Source organism: Anomaloglossus baeobatrachus, chromosome 8 (genome assembly GCF_048569485.1).
Source record: "Anomaloglossus baeobatrachus isolate aAnoBae1 chromosome 8, aAnoBae1.hap1, whole genome shotgun sequence".
Lineage (NCBI taxonomy): Eukaryota > Metazoa > Chordata > Amphibia > Anura > Aromobatidae > Anomaloglossus > Anomaloglossus baeobatrachus.
Genome location: NC_134360.1, coordinates 1,460,909 through 1,486,699, shown reverse-complemented (window position 1 = coordinate 1,486,699; position 25,791 = coordinate 1,460,909). Strand labels below are relative to the sequence as shown.

The window sequence follows — 25,791 nt, the reverse complement described above, 5'->3', positions numbered from 1 at the left end:
GGGATCGGGGACCAGGGGGCCTGGGACGGACGGAATCCGGGGGCTGAGGAGCGGGCAGCGTGGCAGGTGAGCCGGGGAGCGGGGGTGAGGACCCGGGGAGCGTGACACATAGTTTGGTGTCATCGGCAAAGACTGACACTGTACTATCAATCCCATCCACAAGGTCATTAATAAAGAGAGTAAAAAGAATCGGTCCAAGCACAGATCCCTGCGGCACCCCACTGCTGACTATAGCCCATTTAGAGAATGTACCATTTATGACTACTCTTTGTTTCCTATCTCTTAGCCAATTCCTTACCCAGTTGCATATTGTGTCCCCTAGTCCTTGCTTCTGGAGCTTTAGTATAAGGCTATTATGTGGTACAGTATCAAATGCCTTTGCAAAGTCCAAATAAATCACATCAGCTGCATTACCAATATCCAGGTTTGCACTTACCCCCTCATAGAACCCCAACAGGTTGGTCAGACACGACTTATCTTTCATGAATCCATGCTGTTTGTCAGTTATCATATTATTTTCTGCAATATATTTTTGCATGTCATCCCTTAAAATGCCCTCAAAAACTTTGCATACTATTGATGTCAGGCTTACTGGACGGTAGTTGCCTGGATCTACCCTCTTACCTTTCTTAAATATCGGTACCACATCAGCAATCCTCCAATCCTGAGGCACCAACCCCGTTACAAGTGAGTCTAAAAAGATGAGATACAGCGGTCTGTCGATTACGGAGCTCAATTCCCTCAATATTCGTGGATGAATGCCATCTGGCCCTGGGGATTTGTCAATGTTTAATTTACTCAGACGTAGGCGTACTTCATCTTGTGTAGGCGTACTTCATCTTGTATGCACGCTCACCATGCAAGATTCCATTGCTGAACAAAAAGCAGGTTCAAGCACATGTAAAGTTTGCTCAACAACATTTAGAAAAGTCTGTGAAATACTAAGAGACTATAGTCTGGTCAGATAAGACCAAAATTGAACTTTTCAGAGGCCATAATACACATCATGTTTGGAAGCCAAAGGTCAAATTACCCCCAAAAACCCACAGTGGAGTGTGGAGGTGGGAACATCATGGTGTGGAGCTGTTTTTCAGCAGACGGCACTGGCAAACTTCATATAATTGAAGAAAGAATAAATGGACAATTGTACCAAAACATTCTTGATAAAAAAATCTGCTGCCATCTACCAGGGTGATGAATGTGAAATGAGGGAGGACATTTCACAAGACAATGATCCCAAACACATGGCCTGGGAAACACTCAACTGGTTTCATTGGTAGAAAATATCTCTGCAAGAAAGACGAAGGCGATCACGGGAGCTGAATCCAATAGAAAATGTTTGGAAGAAACTAAAGATCAGAGTTTACAGAAGAAGCCGGGACCTGCAGGATGTGGGGAGTGTGGTGTACGGAAGAATGGGCCAAAACCCACCTGAGCAATGCAGGGACTAGTTCTCCATACAGGAGGCGTCTGGAAGCTTCATCATCAACAAAGGAGAATGTACCAAGCATTAAATACATTCCAGTAACGTGTTCAATACTTTTCCCTATGTACTTTCTCATTATTATATACTAGAAGGTGGCCCGATTCTAACGCATCGGGTATTCTAGAATTTATTGTGTAGTTAATGTATGATTTTTGTTATATATATCGATGTTGTTGTGTGTAGTTGCCAGTGTTTGTGTAGGGCGCTGTTAATGTTCTGGGTGTTGTCTGGGTGTGGGGGTGTGTGAGAGCGGTGTTGTTTGTGTGTTGCGTTGTGTGTGTTGCGTTGTTTGTGCAGCGCTGTGTGTCTGCAGCATTGTGTGTGTGTGGTGCTGTGTGTGTTGTGCGGTTTGTGTGGGTGTGGAGTGCGTGGGTGTGTTTTGGGGGAGGTATGTTTTGTGCAGTGTGTGTGTTGCGCGGTATGTGCGTATATTTGTGTATGCCGCGGTGTTTGTGTGTTGGGTGTTGTGTGTGTGCGGCGTTGTCTGTGTGTGGGTGTCTGTGTAGGGCGGTGTTTGTGGTTCCCAGTGTGTGTGGTGTGTTGTGCGGTGCGCGTGTGGCAGTGTGTGTGTGTTTTGGGGGGAGGTGTGCACCCCCATCATGCTACATCCCCTTTTGCTGCGCACCTCCCATCATGCTCCATCCCCCATGCTGCGCACCCCCGATCGTGCTCCATCCCCCATGCTGCGAACCCCCCATCGTGCTCCATCCCCCGTGCTGCGCACCCCCATCGTGCTCCATCCCCCATGCTGCGCACTCCCCATCGTGCTCCATCCCCCATGCTGCGCACTCCCCATCGTGCTCCATCCCCCATGCTGCGCACCCCCCATCGTGCTCCATCCCCCATGCTGCGCACCCCCCATCGTGCTCCATCCCCCATGCTGCGCACCCCCCATCGTGCTCCATCCCCCATGCTGCGCACCCCACATCATGCTCCATCCCCCATGCTGCGCACTCCCCATCGTGCTCCATCCTCCATGCTGCGCACTCCCCATTGTGCTCCATCCCCCATGCTGCGCACTCCCCATCGTGCTCCATCCCCCATGCTGCGCACCCCTCATCGTGCTCCATCCCCCATGCTTCGCACCGCCCATCGTGCTCCATCCCCCATGCTGCGCACCCCCATCGTGCTCCATCCCCCATGCTGCGCACCCCCCATCGTGCTCCATCTCCATGCTGCGCACCCCCCATCGTGCTCCATCCCCCATGCTGCGCACCCCCCATCGTGCTCCATCCACCATGCTGCGCACTCCCCATCGTGCTCTACAATCACACATCAGACAGTATACACGCACACATCTGATCGCATACACTCACACCCCACTTCTCCCTGTGCCCTCCGGTGGGCAGTCCCAGCAGCTGTGCTGCACGCCGTGCTCCTCTACCTTCTGCCGACACTCACAGAGCCGATCGCATACACTCACACATCAGAACACACGCACACATCCGATCGCATACACGCACACACACACTGACGATATCGCACATACGCGCTCACACACTCACAACATCCGGAGATACCACATGCTTCTGGCCATGTGATCCTCCGGCAGGTCCTGGAAGGTCACTGCACGCGCAGTATGGCCGCCGAAAAGCAAGCGATATCACTGGATGTTGTGAGTGTGTGGATGCGATCTGATGTGTGTGTGAGAGTGTATGTGAGAGTGAGTGAGTGTGATCTGATGTGTGTGTGTGTTCCGCCGCTGCAGGACCTTGATGCGCTCACCTGCTCCCGGTCGGCGTCTGGTGAGTATGACTGCGGGGTCTTCTTTCTTCTGTCTTCTCTCTTCTGGGGGTGCCCACTGCCTATAATGAAGTGTCTTGCAGTGTCTTTAACTCTTTCACCACTGCATGACACTTCATTATTGACCGCAGCGTATGCCGGCTCCCTGCACATGTGTACCGGGAGCCGGTGTTCGCTGGTAACCATGATACACAACGGGTAACTAAGGGAAGCGCTTCCTATATTTACCTGATGTTTATCATGGTTACCAGCGTACACCGGCTCCGCCATGATCCCATCATCGCAAGGTGATGTCTGGGCTGGGGGAGTCGGGGCTTCGTTTGAATTCGGGGGAAGGAGCGTGGCCGAGCGGTCGATGCATGCAGAGGGTCGGGGCAAGCGGCCAATCCATGCGGGGGGCAGGGCCAGGCCGAGGCGAGCGGCCAATCCGTGGGGGGGCGGGGCCAGGCCGAGCCCAGCAGCCAATCCGACAGTTGTCACTCTAACGACACTGTCACGGTGACACTGTCACGGTGACACAATTTTGGAGCAAGACAGACAGACAGAATAAGGCAATTATATATTTAGATAACTACATTTATGGACATCTATGGTGAGTTCTTTGCCTGTGTGGATTGGATGGGAAACACCGATTTCTGGTGAGAAAATTACCTCAATAACACCTTTAGAAATAGATTTACTTAGAAAATTGGTGACAAACTCAACAGTTATTTCACCTGCTGTACATGTTAATAGATGGGTTCGCATTATAATGCTAACCCCAGGCTTTCCTCTGACCTAACTGTTTCATTAGTAAATCAGTAAATAAAGGAGTATTCCCAGCTCCAAGATCCTATCTGAATATGTAAAAGGTGTAATAATAATATTAGCAAATACCTCCAAGTAGAAATGTAGTATAGTTCTTCTGATATAGCCGTGTCTCTTACCTCATGTGCAGGGCATTGCAGCTTGAGGAACCTATTGAGAGAAGCGGCTGAGACTCCAGTCAACAAGTGACCACAACTAAGCAAATTAAATACTTGGATTTGGAACCATGATGCTTTAGCGGGCACGGGGAAGGCAGTAGTAGTCGTGTCTACTGGGGCCGCAGCGCAGCCGGTGGTTAACCCCTTGCCTCCCGGTCACCACTCTAATGCAGGGATGCTTTCGCAACAGTTCATTCATCCACTGAGACAATGAATCCGACACCATTATGCTTCTTTCAACCACTGGAACTTTACTTGTACTCAACATTGAACATCTTCAAATCGCATTATATGGGCACCGCTTCTGACCCCGACGAGGTTCCCTCTAAGCTCCATTTCGTTGTTAAATTTACCGTCTGACCGCTTTCCTGGCACCTGCGCTTCTTTGAATGCTACTAGGCCCCTCATTCCCCTGTCTGATGTCATACTTCCATGGCAGATTCAAAAAGTCTTTTGGCCATTCCATGCCACTCACAGGGATTTAGCTTGCGCTATTGAAGGGGCTTTGTTGTGAATACGTTTTCCAGTTTGGGGCTCCCTCTTGTGGTCAGTGCTGGCAGTGCAGTTGATTTGTGAAATGAAAGCCACACACCTGTAGAGGACTGGCAATCAGGGTCAGATTATGACTATATAACTGAGTAGTTTTCTCCTGTTACTTGCCGGTGCTCAATGGTCTCCTGTGTGTTAAGGACATTCTGTAACCAGCCCTGCTCTCTACCAGAACTCCTCTCAGATAAATGGTCTTTGTACCTCTGCTGTTTGTTTTCCACTTTTTTGTTGTTTTTTTTCTGCTATGATACTAATGCTTGATTCCTATTTTGTCTGTGTGGAGTTCTTAGTGGAATGGGATCATTCCCTCCTGGGAGTGTCTGTATACTTAGCTCCATGATTCTGCAAGGTATTGTGTTTGTCATGTTTGGTATTAATTCAATCCCTCATCTTTATTAGTGTTTTTGGATCCCAGTAACATCAGAGTGCTGATACAGTGGGGGAGAGGTTGTCTGACCTCAGGATTTTTCCATATCAGAAGTGCTGGTATATATTAGGGTTTTTTACAGTTGCAGACAGTGCTCCTTCCTATCCTTTCCTATAAAGATAGTTTGGGCCTCACCTTTGCTGAATCTGTCTTTTCTGGCTTTGTATTGTGTTTTTCTACATCACCGTAGCCTTTACATGTGGGGGGCTATCTATCTATCTTTGGGGACTGCTCCGAGGCAGATTAGCTTTCTGATATCTCTATCTGTGAGAATATTTAGTTCTCCAGCTGTGTCGAGACGACTAGGTTAATGTAGGCTCGTCCCATGGCTACTTCTAGTTGTGTGTCAGGATTAGATCTTCAATCCGTTAAGGTTCCAGCCACTCTGTTACCCTTTAGGATTACGTATTTTTTTATCCTCCTCGGTCCCTGAATCATAACAGGGGTTATTCTGAAAACAATCCTCCACCCGTGCTTCTGGCCAGGACCTACTCTTCTCCTTTAAGAGCCCACTGACCTTCTGTCTCTCTGGGGATTTTGTTGGGTTTTCTATCTAGGAAAATGGACGTCACCCGAACCAGTCCAGAGTATACCCTTCTTCTGCAGACGCAGTTACAACCAGTCCTCTAATGAGCAGGATCCCATGTGTCTGGTGTCAAAGGTCGACCCTTAGGATTTTGTCTAATCAATGTTTGGGTTTCTTGTCTCTTTCTCCTACTGGGGACTCTCCGCCCCTCCCTTTATATCCTGCCCTATTTATACTCTCTCTCCCTCCTTTTATTTAACCCCTTCCTACCTAGTGGTGTCAGGAAAGCAGTCACTGGGTCACTTTGCCACCTTATGGCCTCTCACCAAAGTGCACCATTATGAAAATACACTTAATAAACATATATGCATGCCAGCCACTTACAATGCAGAGCTGAATCCTAACAGTAGGTATATTATACACGCCACAAATTGTGTCAAGGATGGACAATCTCTGTAAGAACATTAACAGAAAAAAGCTTGCTGCAAAATGGCTCCAATCTAATGAAGGTAATTGTCTCCTAATTGCAGCATAAATACAGCTTTGCTGATCAGCCTTGATGGTGTCATGGCAGTATATGGCGTGTATGACCTAATCTCCATCACTTCGAGGACAAGCTGCAGCTCAAGTGTATACAGTCAGGAGCGCTCAGCCCTGAAGACCAATTATGCAGAAAAAATCCATATATTAAAAATGAATTGCAGATATCTGGATCCAACCTTTCAATAAGGTTCCACTATATTCACCGATTGTATCCGAATCTAAGAATGTGTCTTGAGCTATGGAGGCAAATATCCAGAACCATGGCTGGTCATATCCAGAACTATGGCCGGCCATATCCAGAACCAGGGCTGGCCATATCCAGAACCAGGGCCGGCCATATCCAGAACCAGGGCCGGTCATATCCAGAACTATGGCCGGCCATATCCAGAACCAGGGCTGGCCATATCCAGAACCAGGGCCGGCCATATCCAGAACCAGGGCCAGCCATATCCAGAACCAGGGCCAGCCATAGCCAGAACCAGGGCCGGCCATATTGTCATGCTCCCAGTGTCCCGGCAGCCCTCCTTACCCACTGAGCCGGTTCCTGCATCCCACCACCGCTCCGTACACACTGATCCAGTCGTACTTGCATCGCACCACCGCTCCGTACCCACTGATTCAGTCGCTCCTGCATCGCACCACCGCTCCGTACCCACTGATCCAGCCTCGCCAGCGCACCACCGCTCCTTGCCCAATGATCCAGTTCACGTGTCCACCGGTCACGCCTGCCGCTCCCGCTCATGCTCCCCTGAGTCCTGTTCCTGGTCTCAGGAGTCTGACTCTGAGTCTTAGACTCATGCTTCTGTATAGGACCGGGCCGCGCCCACTCTCCTGGTCTTATAGGCCCAGCACACCTGCAGCAGGAGATGACATGAGGTTGTGCTGGGTATATAAGACTGGCCTTTCCATGTGGGCGGGGCCTGATCAACGTGTCTTGAAGCCTTGTCTTTTGAGCTAGGTGCTCAGGTCCCCTTGTACCGTGTCCTGTTACCTGTACCATTCAAATTCAAGACACTGCACTCTCATCAGCATGAGGTAGTAGTAAAAGAAAATCAACAGATTCGTTTTTATCGTGCAAAAAAAGTGTATTTATTTATGAACAAAGTAGGTGGGAGGGACTTAAGGGACGTTTCGGCCCAACCTGGGCCTTCTTCATACCAAGTCACACTGGAAGGGGGTAAAGAAAAAGAAATCACTATTTACATATATCACAAGAAAAAAAGGCATATCTACAGATCATATACATATATACATAGTTACATGAAAAGTCATGTCCTAGTTAATTTGAAGATAAGAACAGTAATAGCATATTGGAAGTTGAAGTAACCCTCAAGTCGTTACAGAAAATACAAGTAGTGGTAATAAAATGAAAGGCAAGATCTGACAGTACATGAAGGATTTGCCTACCTCCAATCATAGATGAACTAGTATCACAGAGGGAATTTTTTTCTCTCCTTTTTAGAGGTTTTTTAGGTACAGAAATAGTGAGGAAATCCACCCAGGATAAAATGATTATGATAGTTGCAGGATGCAAGCCCTGCAGATAAAAGGCATGATTATGAAGGGGTAGTGTCTCTATAAGGGGTTTAACACTATAGGGGAGGGGAGGAAAGGGTTACCTTGCTCGTATTAGCAAATGAAATATTGCAGTTTGTCCTATTAAATTGAGAGAGTTTAATGACTCGTGGTCCCTGAAGGATGAGAAGGTTTACGGTCAGAAAGGTAAAACAAAATATATTGCACTCCCACATAGTGAATCCCCTGTATATCATTACCTTAAGTTTGCAGTAAGTGAATAGGGTCACATACAGTGAACATGTGTCTAGGAGCCTAGGGGGCTTATTTACATCTGTAATTATGAGGGACAAGTTTTAGTAACAGCATTACATACAAGAGGAGAGTATAGCGATATTTAGAAGTTCATGAAGAGACACATATTACCTGTAGGCTTTAGGGCAAGAGTGTAATGGTGGGTTATGGAATCCTCTGAAAAGCAGAAGGAGGAATATAGAGTTATCAGATTGGGGGTAAAGAGGATTAGGAACGGAAAGGATTGTTGCATACCTTTGCGGCCGTCTTCCCAGACTGTGGCTTAGAGCAGTGTGTTAACAGGTTTAGGAGCTATTTAACTCCAAAACCCGGAAGTGCACGGACACGCCGGCGCATGCGCATTGGCGATCGGCGTTTCTACTAGTGTATCAGTGGTACCGTTAAGCCTTGAATAGAGGCGCCCGCGCATGTTGGATTGTTTCCCCGACATACAATAGTCCACAGGGACATTTGATGATGTATACAACAAAATTGCTCTCGCATGTAAAGTATTCTTTTATTCAAAAGCTTTTGCCAGACCTGGGGTGTGTAAAGTGGTCTCCTTTAATCATGAACGTGACATCAAATGTCCCTGTGGACTATTGTATGTCGGGGAAACAATCCAACATGTTGGTGACCGCATTGCAAGCCATAAATCTACCATTAGGGGTGGGAAATTATGGCTACCTATTCCACACCATTTTCACGAAGCTAAGCATAATGTAGCGCAATTGCGGTACCAAGTCATTGATAAAGTATATAGACCCAGACGCGGAGGAAATCACATTGAGCTCCTCAAAAAAAGAGAGAGCTTTTGGATCCATAAACTACAAACTCTAGCACCTAAAGGTCTTAATAGAGAGATAGATTGGCTAACATAATCATAGTACTAAGCCTATTAATTTGCCCTAAACCGTACTAACTATGTTATGATACATTTTTTGCAGAAAACTTGAGAAACATCATCTTCACCTTTCCTTCTTCCATCGTACACTCACTATTAGATGGTAACGTATAAAATCAGCACTTACTATTTTAGTCAAGTCTATTTTAGTCAAGTATATATGGTAGTGTTAGTTCACTCTTATAGTATATTGGGACCCTTCCTTTTTTTGTGTGCATTAATCCTTAAAAATTCTTATTCTAGGTCATGTTCTCCTCCTATACCTCAAAATGAAGTGTATTGTATGTACACTAATCATTACTGTTCTTTGACAAAATGATGAAATTATTATGTATATGTCTGTGCTTTACGTTATATTTGCCTTCTATGTCCCTATACCTCCATGTGCTCCATGTTTTACTGCCATATACATTGACTATATAGATAATACCATCTCCCCTCTGATACCAACAGTCGTTCACTACCAACAGACTGACATGTCTAGTGTCCTCTTCTCAAACTTCCTATCCCTATATTGATTTATAACGACGCGCTTAGGATAAGCATCTTCCCACATCTAAGTATGTGTTTTTCCGCACCGCGCATGCGCGGGCGCCTCTATTGAAGGCTTAACGGTACCACCAATACACTAGTAGAAACGCCGATCGCCAATGCGCATGCGCCGGCGTGTCTGTGCACTTCCGGGTTTTGGAGTTAAATAGCTCCTAAACCTGTTAACACACTGCTCTAAGCCACAGTCTGGGAAGACGGCCGCAAAGGTATGCAACAATCCTTTCCGTTCCTAATCCTCTTTACCCCCAATCTGATAACTCTATATTCCTCCTTCTGCTTTTCAGAGGATTCCATAACCCACCATTACACTCTTGCCCTAAAGCCTACAGGTAATATGTGTCTCTTCATGAACTTCTAAATATCGCTATACTCTCCTCTTGTATGTAATGCTGTTACTAAAACTTGTCCCTCATAATTACAGATGTAAATAAGCCCCCTAGGCTCCTAGACAAATGTTCACTGTATGTGACCCTATTCACTTACTGCAAACTTAAGGTAATGATATACAGGGGATTCACTATGTGGGAGTGCAATATATTTTGTTTTACCTTTCTGACCGTAAACCTTCTCATCCTTCAGGGACCACGAGTCATTAAACTCTCTCAATTTAATAGGACAAACTGCAATATTTCATTTGCTAATATGAGCAAGGTAACCCTTTCCTCCCCTCCCCTATAGTGTTAAACCCCTTATAGAGACACTACCCCTTCATAATCATGCCTTTTATCTGCAGGGCTTGCATCCTGCAACTATCATAATCATTTTATCCTGGGTGGATTTCCTCACTATTTCTGTACCTAAAAAAACTCTAAAAAGGAGAGAAAAAAATTCCCTCTGTGATACTAGTTCATCTATGATTGGAGGTAGGCAAATCCTTCATGTACTGTCAGATCTTGCCTTTCATTTTATTACCACTACTTGTATTTTCTGTAACGACTTGAGGGTTACTTCAACTTCCAATATGCTATTACTGTTCTTATCTTCAAATTAACTAGGACATGACTTTTCATGTAACTATGTATATATGTATATGATCTGTAGATATGCCTTTTTTTCTTGTGATATATGTGTAGTGGGTGCTCATAACCCCTACAAAGGAAACATCTACCGGAAATGTTATTAATAAAAGTGTTATATTCTTTTATATTGTATTGTATTTTAATGTTAGGGCACCCCCTAGTGGCCGGGTGGGACGGCTGTTGCCACTGGGGAGGAGGAGTCGGCTGGATGGCTAGGGAAGGGCTGTGTGTGTGGAAGGGAGTCGGATCCGGGACAGCAGTGTGTGACCATCGGTAGCTGTGTGTATGAGCGGAACATCAGGGGACGCCGGAGCAACGGAGGAGTACGCAACCTCAAGGTCTGATTCCGCTTGTGTGGGTCCGGTGTGTGCTTGACCTAGGAGTGGGAGCCCGGAGAAGCGGAGTACCCAGGGCATATCCCCACCAGAGGGCGCGTTTGGGCAGGTTGTCCCCAGCTCCACAGGAATTGCCGAAATCTGCTGACCGGACTGTATTTGTGAAAAATAAATGTTATCTTTTATTGGCATCAACTCCTGCCTGAGGACTGTTTGTGCATCGCCAGACGAAGACACTGACACACACTGTCCCACCAAGCTAGTCCCCAACATTGAAGGAGTGATGAAGCCAGGGATGTGCCTTGAGTGCATTGCTGCCACGACTACACAGCCAGAGGCCTCCCTGGGCCATCACTTCATGTGGCGTAGTCGGCAGGATGCGATTCCCCTGCCAGGAACCCAAGAAGCCGGAGACCAAGTAGTGCCGAGTGCACCGTATCCGGGCTATGAGAGAAGATTTCCAGTCCCATGGTGGGAGGAAGAAGTGCCAAGGCGTTGGACCGGGCACAAGATGGCGGCGAGAGGGCCGTTATCTGTGAAGCTGAGGAAGAAAAGGCGCGAAAAGTTGGCGCCGAAAGAAGAGCCTGGGGCTGGCCGGTGCCGAGGAAGAGGCACAGAGTACTCCGCCCAAAGAGGGGAGGCGCCAGTTCCAGGGCATTGAGGACATACGAAGTGGGCGGTGTTCGGAAGAAAAAGAAGTACCGCCGCGGAGGAGTCAAGATGACGCGTGAGGCTGGGGGAGGATTCTGTTTAAGAGCGGGAAACAAAGACCCGCCTCCTCTTTCCTCAGTCTCAGCGTTGACGCCGTCGCCAGTGGTTGTACAGCAAACAGAGACAGAGACAGAGATGAACATGTCGGGACAACCGGAGGAGCTGGCCACCACCATGGCTCTGGTCAGCCTAGGCCGGGGACGGCCTAAGTTTGCTGCCGCCAGCGAGGCATCTCTTGTGGACCTGCCAATCGGACCGGGAGGTTCCACGCGGCCTGAGAAAGTATCCTGGAAAACAACGTGGGATGCAAAGACCGGAGGCACCATCACGGAGGTCCGGGCCACATATGCCACGCATGCCCCTTGGGAGCCTCCACAGCCGGGTGCCATCGCTGCTACCCCAACCGCCTCATATGGAGTGCCGGCCGAAGAGCTCGCTGAACGGCTAGAGGAAGATCATTTGGGCTTCGTATGGGAACCGGTGATTGTTCCTCCTACTGTACAGCACCCCAGAGCTCCATCCCCGGTACCTGACCCAGTCCGGGAACGTCTGATGGCTGAAACCGTCGTCCGGGAGATGTTGTCCGGTCCCGGCGGCGAGGAGCTGGCCCTGCAGTTTACTACCGGGGTGGTAGTAAAGTTTAACCAGCAGGAGGGATACGGATTCATACGAGAAGTAGAGACCGGAGACGACTACTTCTATAACAGAGTTCATCTGGACGTGGAAGGACTGCCCAAACGACTCCATACACTTTGGCCGGGCGAGAACGTTCAATTCTTGCCGGACGCAGGAAGTCGCGGCCTGTTTGCTGTTTGTGTCTCCCGAATGCCGACCGCCCGGGAAGCGGAGCAGTGGCAGCAGGAGCTGGAGTGGGAGGAACAGCAGGAGCGGCGCCGGAGCCATCCAAGACCGGTCCCGTCCGCACCCTCTCACTCCCGGTGCACCTTGTCCGCTGCACCGGAAGCATCATCTGGCCCGGCCGCTGACCCGGAGAAGGTTCCCCCAGTGGTAGCGGTGACCCAAAGCGTAACCAACAAGCCGGTCATCGTTTTAGATGTGCCGCCACCTGCACCACAACCGCCCCGGCCAGCGACGCCATCACCACCGCCGGGAGCAGAAGCAGCTGCGTCAGCGGAGCCGCCTTTCGCCCCCGTGTCCTTCCGAAGGATACGCCGCCAGCCGGGACAGTCTCTGGGAGCCTACATCCAGGCACAAGCGGAGGAGTGGAAGAGGGCCTGGCCTCCAGAGTAAGTCGTTTCAGCCAACATGTTTAAAGACCGGTATTGTTCTAAGACCGGCAGAAGTTTTTGTTAAAAGTTTTACGGGCCTGTTGCCCGCCAACTAAGACCGGGAGCGCTGTTGAGCCTCCGGGCGCCCACTAAGACCGGGAGCGCTGTTGCGTCTCCGGACGCCATCTAAGACCGGGAGTGCTGTTGAGCCTCCGGGCGCTACCTAGAGACCGGGAGCGCTGCTGCGCCTCCGAGCGCCCCTAAAGACCGGGAGCGCCGCTGAACTGGTGCCGCTGTTGTGGTGGACTGACCTAAAAGGTTTTTATGTTTTAATGTGTGTTTATAGTTAAGAGCCTTGCCGGGAGGCTCGGGTTTTAAGAGGGGAGGTATGTAGTGGGTGCTCATAACCCCTACAAAGGAAACATCTACCGGAAATGTTATTAATAAAAGTGTTATATTCTTTTATATTGTATTGTATTTTAATGTTAGGGCACCCCCTAGTGGCCGGGTGGGACGGCTGTTGCCACCGGGGAGGAGGAGTCGGCTGGATGGCTAGGGAAGGGCTGTGTGTGTGGAAGGGAGTCGGATCCGGGACAGCAGTGTGTGACCATCGGTAGCTGTGTGTATGAGCGGAACATCAGGGGACGCCGGAGCAACGGAGGAGTACGCAACCTCAAGGTCTGATTCCGCTGGTGTGGGTCCGGTGTGTGCTTGACCTAGGAGTGGGAGCCCGGAGAAGCGGAGTACCCAGGGCATATCCCCACCAGAGGGCGCGTTTGGGCAGGTTGTCCCCAGCTCCACAGGAATTGCCGAAATCTGCTGACCGGACTGTATTTGTGAAAAATAAATGTTATCTTTTATTGGCATCAACTCCTGCCTGAGGACTGTTTGTGCATCGCCAGACGAAGACACTGACACACACTGTCCCACCAAGCTAGTCCCCAACATTGAAGGAGTGATGAAGCCAGGGATATGCCTTGAGTGCATTGCTGCCACGACTACACAGCCAGAGGCCTCCCTGGGCCATCACTTCATATGTAAATAGTGATTTCTTTTTCTTTACCCCCTTCCAGTGTGACTTGGTATGAAGAAGGCCCAGGTTGGGCCGAAACGTCCCTTAAGTCCCTCCCACCTACTTTGTTCATAAATAAATACACTTTTTTTGCACGATAAAAACGAATCTGTTGATTTTCTTTTACTACCACCTCATGCTGATGAGAGTGCAGTGTTTTGAATTTGAATTCTATAGGTCGGACCTTGGTCCTCTCACTAGCACCTCAATACTACCCTTAACAGTGACAGTGTTCACACCATATATACCTTTACTGTTACCTGTACCAGCATTCTGTACCGTCTTAAAGAACTCCGTGACCCTGGTGACCTGGTTATACCTGTCCCTGCCACGCCAGTGCTCCGGCTGCCGTGTACCCTGCCCTCCGGTGGGGTGCATGGTCCAGTGGATCCACCTCCTGGGCTCACCAGTCCTCCCTGCCCTGACACATATACAGATCTGGCCCGGGCTGAGATGTCGCATGATGGATCGAGATGCTGGGTTCCAAAATCTCCTGTTACTGAAATGCATAGACTAAGCTGAATTCTGATCAGATCATAGTGGATCAATTTTAGTGAGAATTCCATTGAGATGACAGTTCAGGAGCCATAGACGAGCTCTCCGACACTGTTCACACCATGTGTTTGCCATTGTTTTGCTGCGATTTTCAGAAAATGTGGTAAAATAAATGGCAATTTTGACAATTGGCAACAGACTGTGAAGGCGGCGTCGGAGGCATTTGTCTGTGCACGGCGCCCGGGCTATGTGCTGTGATACAAGCAGTTTGGTGAAGACGTCCATGTCCTTTCTAGGATTAGACATCTTCCACCTTTGACGCATTTCACTTGTAGTATAAGAACATTAATGAGATGATCACCTGTCCGTGGTGTAGCGTGTAACTTGGTGGTCAGACCCCAGCGATTAGCACATTACGCCCTACACCACGGACAGGTGATCATCTGATAGAGATCTGCACTGATCGGCAGAATAAGGATCTTCTATCCCCATGACAAAGTGAAGCAGCAGGTGAGACGGCCGACCGCGGAGCCATTCATTCTCTATGGGGTGCTGGAAAATGCTCGGCCGCCCCCCAGCGAATGAATGGACGCTAGAGGTCGGTGTCACGGAGATTACAAAACGGATCACGTGGTCAGACCACACTACATACAGTGGTGATAGCAAGGAGTGAATGGGGCGCTGGACGTCAGTGTCATGGAGATTACAGAGCGGATCCCAGGAGTCGGACTCCACCACATACAGAGGTGATAGCAGGCAGTGAATGGGGCGCTGGACGTCAGTGTCATGGAGATTACAGAGCGGATCCCAGGGATCAGACCCCACCACATATAGAGGTGATAGCAGGCAGTGAATGGGGCGCTGGACGTCGGTGTCATGGAGATTACAGAGCGGATCCTGGGGGTCGGACCCCACCACATACAATGGTGATAACATGGAGTGAATGGGGCGCTGGACGTCAGTGTCATGGAGATTACAGAGCGGATCCCAGGGATCAGACCCCACCACATACAGAGGTGATAGCAGGCAGTGAATGGGGCGCTGGATGTCAGTGTCATGGAGATTACAGAGCGGATCCTGGGGGTCGGACCCCACCACATACAATAGTGATAACATGGAGTGAATGGGGCGCTGGACGTCAGTGTCATGGAGATTACAGAGCGGATCCCAGGGATCAGACCCCACCACATATAGAGGTGATAGCAGGCAGTGAATGGGGCGCTGGATGTCGGTGTCATGGAGATTACAGAGCGGATCCCGGGAGTCGGACTCCACCACATACAGAGGTGATAGCAGGGAATGAATGGGGCGCTGGACGTCAGTGTCATGGAGATTACAGAGCGGATCCCGGGAGTCGGACCCCACCACATATAGAGGTGATAGCAGGCAGTGAATGGGGCACTGGACGTCAGTGTCACGGATATTACAGAGCGGATCCCGGGGATCAGACCCCACTACATATAGAGGTGATAGCAGGGAGTGATAGGGGCACTGGACGTCAGTGTTATGGAGATTACAGAGCGGATCCCGGGAGTCGGACTCCACCACATACAATGGTGATAGCAGGCAGTGAATGGGGCGCTGGACGTCAGTGTCATGGAGATTACAGAGCGGATCCCGGGAGTCGGACCCCACCACATATAGAGGTGATAGCAGGCATTGAATGGGGCACTGAACGTCAGTGTCATGGAGATTACAGAGCGGATCCCGGAGTTCAGACCCAACCACATACAGAGGTGATAACAGGGAATGAATGGGGCACTGAACGTCGGTGTCATGGAGATTACAGAGCGGATCCCAGGGATCAGACCCCACCACATATAGATGTGATAGCAGGCAGTGAATGGACGCTGGGAGTCAGTGTCATGGAGATTACAGAGCGGATCCCGGGGATCGGATCCCACCACAAACAGAGGTTATAACAGGGAATGAATGGGGCACTGAACGTCGGTGTGATGGAGATTACAGAGCGGATCCTGGGGGTCGGATCCCACTACATACAGAGGTGATAACAGGGAATAAATGGGGCACTGGACGTCAGTGTCATGGAGATTACAGAGCGGATCCCGGGGGTCAGACCCCACTACATACAGAGGTGATAACAGGGAATGAATGGGGCACTGGACGTCAGTGTTATGGAGATTACAGAGCGGATCCCAGGGATCAGACCACACCACATGCAGAGGTGATAGCAGGGAATGAATGGGGCGCTGGATGTCGGTGTCATGGAGATTACAGAGCGGATCCCGGGGGTCAGACCCTACCACATACATAGGTGATAACAGGGAATGAATGGGGCACTGGATGTCGGTGTCTTAGAGATTAAAGAGCAGATCCAGGGGATCGGATCCCACCACATATAGAGGTGATAGCAAGGAATGAATGGGGCACTGGATGTCGGTGTCATGGAGATCACAGAGCGGATCCCGGGGGTCAGACCCCACCACATAAAAAGGTGATAACAGGGAATGAATGGGGCGCTGGATGTCGGTGTCATGGAGATTAAAGAGCAGATCCCGGGGATCGGACCCCACCACATATAGAGGTGATAGCAAGGAATGAATGGGGCACTGGACGTCAGTGTCATGGAGCTTACAGAGTGGATCCCGGGGGTCGGACCCCACCACATATAGAGGTGATAGCAGGGAATGAATGGGGCACTGGACGTCAGTGTCATGGAGATTACAGAGCGGATCCCGGGGATCAGACCCCACCAAATAAAGGATAGCAGGGAATGAATGGGGCACTGAACGTCGCTGTCATGGAGATTAAAGAGCAGATCCCGGGGATCAGACCCCACCACATAAAGACGTAATAGCAGGGAATGAATGGGGCGCTGGATGTCAGTGTCGTCGAGATTACAGAGCGGATCCCAGGGATCAGACCCCACCACATATAGAGGTAATAGCAGGGAATGAATGGGGCGCTGGATGTCGGTGTCATGGAGATTACAGAGCGGATCCCAGGGATCAGACCCCACCACATATAGAGGTGATAACAGGGAATTAATGGGGCACTGAACGTCAGTGTCATGGAGATTACAGAGCGGATCCCGGGGATCAGACCCCATCACATAAAGAGGTAATAGCAGGGAATGAATGGGGCGCTGGATGTCGGTATCATGGAGATTACAGAGCGGATCCCAGGGATCAGACCCCACCATCACATATAGAGGTGATAACAGGGAATGAATGGGGCACTGGATGTCGGTGTCATGGAGATTACAGAGCGGATCCCAGGGATCAGACCCCACCACCACATAAAGAGGTAATAGCAGGGAATGAATGGGGCGCTGGATGTTGGTGTCATGGAGATTACAGAGCGGATCCCGGGGATCGGATCCCACCACATACAGAGGTGAGAACGTTTTCATCACATGACCCCTGGTATTATTAGGAGAAGATAAGACGGACATTGCATGCTGACAGGTGGATTATTGCGATACCGCCATATCTGAGTGACAATCAGGGGATCCATGAAGACAATATTTGCCTGCGCAATCAGATTTCTTTAATGACTCCAATCGTCATGGAATTGCTTTTTAGCAGCCGAGCACGGTATAATGCTGTGCAATATATGTACTGTATAATCTGCATAAGCTTCCCATCTGTATGAATACAATGTGCAGCTGATTAGGCAGAATAATGTGCAATCAGGGCGGCCATCGCCATGTGGCTGAGTATTTACAGCATCATAATGAAGTGCAGTATAGAAGATGCCATATCTCCCTGCGCAGGAGAGGACAGAGACAAAGGATATATTAAGAACAATTCCCAATACAGTCAAACGTTACATCGGCGCCATAAATACGACAAAAGCGGTTACACCGCGAGACCTTCACCCATGTGTGCAGCGGTGTGACGTCAACGCTCACCACTGGTGATCATACGTGGATAACCAATTGCATAAATAGACATTTCCTAATTTATATTTTTTTTAAGGAATTGCTTTTTTTGCAAAGAGAAAAAATCCAGTGAAATCTGTCAGCAGATATAGATTTATCATTTATTGATGGCAACGTCTTATAAAACAGTGGAGCATCTGGCAACAGCAAGCAATCAGACTCCAGCTCTATAGAGAATGAGAGTAGTAGTCTTATTGATTGCTCTGGACTACTGCTCCCAACAACCACCCGCTAAGAAACCAGAAAGAAATGGACTTACTATGAGCTCCTCATTCCAGGACCGGGGACGGGGGGTCTTCTTTCCCTAGAAAATGCATTAGGGTTAATATGTCGTCCACAGAAACATGAAAATGTAGCATTGTCTTCGCAATATCGTAATCTATCCAAAGAATATTCATTCTAGAACATTCCCCAACGATGAAAACAATTATAAAGAAAATGATTGTAGTGCAAATCTACCTGATGCAGCACAGATTGTGCCGGGGCCATCAACGTCTCCTGCATCCAGAAGGGACGCACTCTACAATGTACGGCTACGTTCACACTAGTGGTTTTTAGTAGCTTTTTGGAGCAGAACACTTGGAGGAGCTAAATAGGAACCAAACCAGCGTGATCCGGAGGCGCTGCGCACAATCCTTATTATCTGGCCTCATTTCTGCAGATATCTCAATGCCGCCGTCCTGTATATCAGATTGTAATTTAGAGGAAGGGATGTGATTACAAATACAATGACCCATACAATCCCCTGTAAGCAGCTGCTGCCGGGTCTTTGTCAGTCACAGTTTACTGTCCTTTGAGGCAAATTATCCCACATCTTCTAGGCAAGTAACTCCCGATCAATAGCTGTACTAATATCCCTGGAGACCGGCGACTGGCAGCAGCGGTCACCTAAGAACGGACGTGATCAGCTGCCTGGAGATGAGGACCGGAGTCACCGCCGGTTGGAGGATTCATTGCTCATTTTATTGTCTTATCACAGTCCCGGCCTTTAGGAAAGAATAAAGTAAAATACTGGACGACCCCCGGAATCTTCTACAGAATTTGTGTTTCCCTGGAACGTCTTTCCAATAAATAAAAGGAAAAAAGCCACCTAAGGCCAGCTTCTCACTTGTGAGTTTCCCGCAGTAGTCTAATCCGAGAAAATCTTGATTTGCACTCGGACACATTATTCAATGATTCCGCTCTCATCTGCGATTTTTTTCTCAGTCCAAGTCAGACTGAGAAAAAAATCGCAGCATGCTGCTTTTTGGAGAGTTTCTCGCAGAGTCTCTCCAATGCAACTCTATGGGAGCGTGAAAAAAATGCATGTCACACGGACCGGCACTCACACCATCCTAGTGACATTCATTTTTCTAAATACATTAATCGCATGTTTCTCAAAACACTGGAAATGAGTGAGGTCTCACAATGTCGGTCAATTATAGAGATTGACCGACATTGTGAGACCTCACTCATTTCCAGTGTTTTGAGAAACATGCGATTAATGTCGGTCGGTCTCTCCCTCTCGGTCTCTATTCTCTCTCTGTCGGTCGGTCTGTCGGTCGGTCTCTCTCTCTGTCGGTCTCTCTCTCTCTGTGCATGTCGGTCTATTCCTTCCCCCCCTCTCTCATACTCACCGATCCCCGATCACCGGCGCGGCGCTGCACGGCGGTCACACTGCTCCGGTGGCTTCTCCTCTTTTGAAAAAGCCGGCCGCTCATTATTCAATCTCGTATTCCCTGCTTTCCCCGCCCACTGGCGCCTATGATTGGTTGCAGTCAGACACGCCCCCACGATGAGTGACAGCTGTCTCACTGCAACCAATCACAGCTGCGGTGGGCGGGTCTATATCATGCAGTTAAAAAAATAAATAAATAATTTAAAAAAAACGGCGTGCGGTCCCCCCAATTTTAATACCAGCCAGGGTAAAGCCACACGGCTGCAGGTTGGTATTCTCATGATGGGGAGCCCCTCATTATGCGGAGCCACCCACCCTAACAATATCAGCCAGCAGCCGCCCGGAATAGTCGCATCCATGAGATGCGACAGTCCCGGGACTGTACCCGGCCATCCCGAATTGCCCTGGTGTGTTGGCAATCGAGGTAATAAGGAGTTAATGGCAACAGCCCATAGCTGCCACTAAGTCCTAGATTAATCATGGCAGGCGTCTCCCCGAGATACCTTCCATGATTAACCTGTAAGATAAAGTAAATGAAGACATACACCAAAAAATCCTTTATTTGAAATAAATAACAAAAAAAAAACAACCTCTTTCACCACTTTATTCAAGTCCCCAAATACCCTTCCATGTCCGACGTAATCCACAGAGGTCCCTCGACTCTGTCAGCTCTGCTACATCGGAAGCTGACAGAGAGCGGTCACAGACCACGACCGCTCTCTGTGAGCTCCCCACAGCGACTGAAGTGAGTCGCGCTATCAGCGATGACGTCACTCAGGTTACCCGCGCCCACAGATCTCAGCGGGAGGACTTCTGCTGTGGCCGCGGGTAACCTCAGTGACGGCACTGCTGATCGCGCGGCTCACTGCGGTCACTCAGGGGATTTGCGGTCACCGGTGAGATCTTCACCGGTGACCGAAAATCAGGCCATGCGACACAGACAGAGCCGCAGGATGGCAATGAAGTCGGGTGACGTTCATCCGACTTCATTCTGATCGTGCGGCTCTGTCTATGTCTGCTGTCAGTGGCTATTCAGCTCTGCTACATGGCTCTGTCTGTGGCTGCTGTCAGCGGCCATGTAGCAGAGCTGCATGGCAGATGACAGTTGCTGAGAAAAAAAAGGATCACACATGGTTCACACACGCATTACACACGCTCTGCTACCCTGGAAACAATTAAAAAAAAGCATCGCACTTGCATTGCACACTGACCTAACGTGAACTAAAATCGTCCGAGTTTTTTTCAGGCAACTCGGACCGATTTTACACGCATAGGTGTGTTTCCAGCCTAAAGGGGGCTTTACACACTACGACATCGCTAATGCGAACTCGTTGGGGTCATGGAATTGGTGACGCACATCCGGCCGCATTAGCGATGCCGTTGCGTGTGACACCGATGAGCGATTTTGCATCGTTGCAAAAACGTGCAAAATCGCTCATCGGTGACATGGGGGTCCATTCTCAAAAATCGTTACTGCAGCAGTAACGAGGTTGTTCCTCGTTCCTGCGGCAGCACACATCGCTCCGTGTTACACCGCAGGAACGAGGAACCTCTCCTTACCTGCCTCCCGGCCGCTATGCAGAAGGAAGGAGGTGGGCGGGATGTTACGTCCCGCTCAGCTCCGCCCCTCCGCTGCTATTGGGCGGCCGCTCAGTGACGTTGCTGTGACGCCGCACGGACCGCCCCCTTAGAAAGGAGGCGGTTCGCCGGTCACAGCGATGTCGCCAGGCAGGTAAGTATGTGTGAGGGTCTGGGCGATGTTGTGCGGCACGGGCAGTGATTTGCCCGTGTCGCGCAACAGATGGGGGCGGGTACCCACACTAGCGATATCGGGAACGATATCGCAGTGTGTAAAGCCCGCTTTAGATAATAGCGTGGCCAAATCTGCAGTCCGGTGAAGGATTGAAAGGGAGTCTGTCACCAAAAAGTCCTAATTACCCTCTGTACAGGTGCAGGGGCAGCTCTATAAAACTCAGAACTAAGACACTAGTGGGTCAGGTGCCATAAAAAATATAGGGGTCTCCAGTACACCCTCGCCCCAGGTCAGGCACAGTCAATGCACCGTTACACCCAACAATCTGCACACTGAGCACTGCCATATCTGGTATCACAGCACTAGTGATGTGCGAGCGGGCTCTCCACTCCACTTCCACTGCTCCTTACTCCATCCATCATCAGGGTCATCCAGCATCAGGGTCCTCCGGCGCAAATCCACTACCCAGTATAATGGAAGTCAATGGTAAACGCCAGCATTTCTAACCTCCGATGTTAGCTCATAAGAGGTAGTAACCTAAGCGAGCACTGCCTGAACTCTATAGGGGGCTTTACACGCTACGATATCGTTAATGTTTTATCGTCGAGGTCACATTGTTAGTGACGCACATCCGGCGTCAATAACGATATCGTAGCGTGTGACACTGACCAGCGACCTTAAGCAACCTCTAAAATGGTGAAAATCGTTCACCATGGAGAGGTTGTCCCAAAACCAAAAATCGGTAATGGTTGATTATCGATGTGGTTCGTCGCTCCTGCGGCAGCACACATCGCTGTGTGTGACACCGCAGGAGCGAGGAACGTCTCCTTACCTGTAGCCGGCCGCAATGCGGAAGGAAGGAGGTGGGCGGGATGTTACGTCCCGCTCATCTCGCCCCTTCACTTTGATTGGCCGGCTACGTAGTGACGTCACGGTGATGTCGCTGTGATGCCGAACGTCCCTCCCCCTTGAGGGAGGGATTGTTCGGCAGTCACAGCGACGGCGCCGACCAGATAAGTGTGTGTGACGCTGCCGTAGCGATAATGTTCACTGCGGCAGCGATCACACGAAATCGCGTGTACGGCGGGTGCTTTTGCGTACGATATCGCTAGCAATTGCTAGCGATATTGTAGCATGTAAAGCCCGCTTATGGCCTGCACCTCCACGTGGACAATGCAGCCGCCGCTCAGTACTGCATAGCAGACAGAATGACACCATTTGAGCGCGGCTGCCGTGTGTGTGACGCCCTGGCCAGGCCAGGTAGTCACAAATAGGGCCCCACACTACACCCTTCCCTCACAGGTGACATCAGCCAACCTTAAAACCCTAGTCACCCCCTTAGGGCTTGATAGACACACGAGGGGGTGGAACCAGGCGGTTGGAAGACGCCCACCTAGGAGTTTTAGACAGCCCAGGGCGGGGAAAAGTCAGATTAGTTATGGAGTTCAAGGAGAGTGGAGGTCCGGCCTGTGTGTCAGGCCTGAAGTAAAACTGACAGGTACCAGGGTAGGAGCCCTGGTGCCTTTGGCTAGGAGGCAGACGGCGGTCTCCGTCTGCAGGAGACGGGAAGACGGCTTGGTGGAACCGAGGTGGAACGGGACAGGGTAGTGGCCCGCCGGCACCGACACAGGGAACCAACTCAGAAACCGGAGCATACAGGGGGGTACTCAGACCCTGAAGCTAGGTCCAGAAGTGACTGGAACTAGTTAATTAACTGATTGCGGCCAGGACTAGAAGTCCTGTCCCACCCAAGGTCCCGATTGAAGGCAACAGCCCACCGAGGGGGATAACAGGACACCGCCATGGCTCAGAGATCCCACAGGCCAGCGTCTGCGGGCAAGGGCTACTTAGGCCACATCCAGCCGGGAGCGGACTCCTGAAGTTGCAAGCACAGGCAGTCCACCGTTCTAAAACAGGTGAAGGAGAAAGACAGAGACCACTAGCCGGGTGGGGGAACCAAAACTCAGCCGGCTGTGGGCCCTGACCACCATCACCTTGGTTTACCAGAGACTCATGTGTTTTCCTAATAGTGAGTACACCAGCACCCTGCGGTCGCCCATATCACCCCTGCACCACCAAAACCTACAACGGGTCCCGGGGCCACCATCCCTGCCCACGGAGGGGTTAACAACTTGCTGCACAACATCTCCCCCCGGGTTCCCCGTAACTGCAGCGGTGGTGCCGAATATCACCACATACCATGGGCGGCGTCACGAAACTAATACGGCCCAGCCCGTACATATACGTCCATCAAATCCCCCTTTTCATTTGGAGTGTCCGCGGGATCCCCCGGGTCTGGAGACCCTCAAGCCACCCACCGGAAGGTCCAGACGTGAGCAGCGGCAGGCTGCTGGCACGGGGGTGGCACACCCTGAAACTTTGGCGTCATGAACAGGATACTTATCCATCCACTTATCTTGTGTAAGTGCGCCTTGTATTGAAGTCAGCGGTGATCCGTTGAAAAATTTCCAGAAACCGCCAGCTTGCCGCCATCTTTTGGTGCGAAGATTCCCGCCCAAGGTCTTCTTCCCCGCAAAAAGGGCGCGAAAGCTGAAGCCCCGCCCCCTGGGAACACGGCCGAAAAGCAAAGCCGGAAGTCACAAAACGAAACTTCCCGGCCTGATAGAGGAGTGCCAAGAAAAGACCAGGGGGGAGCAGATGGAGGATGTTTGCTCCTAAACCCGATGCTGGCCCCGCGCCAACTGCTGGAGCGGCGGCGCCCGCGGGGGAAGCAGCCGGTGAGAAAGCTGCTGCTCCCGCTCCGGCCGCAGGAGCGGCGGACCCCCCCAGACTCCGGTGGTGACTCCCCGTGTAGCAGCTGGCGGTGACCCACCTGCCACAGAAGGGATGTCGGCTCCGGCAGTCCGCCCGCCCACAACGGGAACGGCGCCTGGCTGGGAGATGGATGACAGTGGCTCTGAGGGTGATACGGAGTCCATCTCGGAGGACGAAGCCCCGACTACCGCAGGGGGTATGATAATACCGATCTGTGGATACTGCAGACAGCTAGGGCATTTTGCCGGTGCGTGCCCTGTGAATGGCCGATTTTAAATGAGCTCACCCACAAGTTTAAAAGTTTGCAGTTAAAAAGTTTTTAAGCAAAAGACCCGCTCCTGTTATGCTGACTCCTGACCTTTGTTGAACGTCTCAAAGTTCCCCGGGAGATGCCATCCTGCATACAGGGTGGAAGGAAAGGAGGATCTTGTCTGACTTGTTGAACACCACTGTGGTCGGAGCCCCAGAGGGCGCCATTAGGGGTCGGAGCCCCCGGTGGAGGACGACAAGAGGTTGAGTTGGAGTGAGGACAGTTCCATTTACAGAGCCCGGTTTGGAGGAGCAATCGTACCCGCACTGCAGGCAGTCGAAGACGGGGTCTTTATGGACAGTGTCGCCCGTGAATGATGGTGGCATTGGGGACCCGTGCTGCCCTGTGGTGGACCATGGGACAGTTGCCAGAGGAAGCTGTGTGGAGACACGGGGCTCAGTGGGTGCTCTTGTCGGCTGGCCCAACCGCCTTTAGAAAGACAGCATGGCTCAGGGCTCATGTCAACTGAACGCACGGCCTCCTTAACCGTGGGCGGAACACTACTCAGACAACACAGGGTGAGGGAATCACAATATTAAGACTTTATTGGATCCCCAAAATATTAATGGCACATAGCACATAACCAGCAAAACACACAAATGTAACAGGCAACAGAGTCTCACCCTTCCGCTGGCTCACCAGGGATTAGAATGTCCGTGCTTCAGACATTCTTCTATGAACCCCACTTCAACTTCCTCCTGGCTAGTCCCCGAAACAACAGGTGTGGGGAGGCTGTCCATAAGCTCCACATCAGCCTTGCTCTGGTCAGTCTCCATAATAAGAGGTATGGGGAGGCTGTTCACAAATCCCACATCGATCGCTTCCTGGTTGGTTCCCAAAATATCAGGTGTGGGGAGGCTGTCCACAAGTCTCACATCAACCTCTTCCTGGTCATTTCCCAAAATAACTAGTGTGGGGACGGTGTCCATAAGCTCCACATCAGCCTTGCTCTGGTCAGTCTCCACAATGACAGGTATGGGGAGGCTGTTCACAAGTCCCACATCGATCGCTTCCTGGTTAGTCCCCA

At 50.4% G+C, this 25,791-nt stretch overlaps 1 protein-coding gene across 4 annotated transcripts in view; it reads right to left on the bottom strand.

Annotated features, from left to right (window-relative positions):
- The window catches only part of IQSEC1 (IQ motif and Sec7 domain ArfGEF 1), a 1,387,106-nt gene that overhangs the window by 811,272 nt on the left and 550,043 nt on the right, over positions 1-25,791 (bottom strand). For all 4 annotated transcript variants that reach the window (XM_075321245.1, XM_075321244.1, XM_075321240.1 and 1 more), the window contains one exon: positions 18,529-18,573. In XM_075321245.1, coding sequence (XP_075177360.1) covers positions 18,529-18,573 — 45 coding nt within the window. The remainder of the gene's footprint in view (positions 1-18,528; positions 18,574-25,791) is intronic.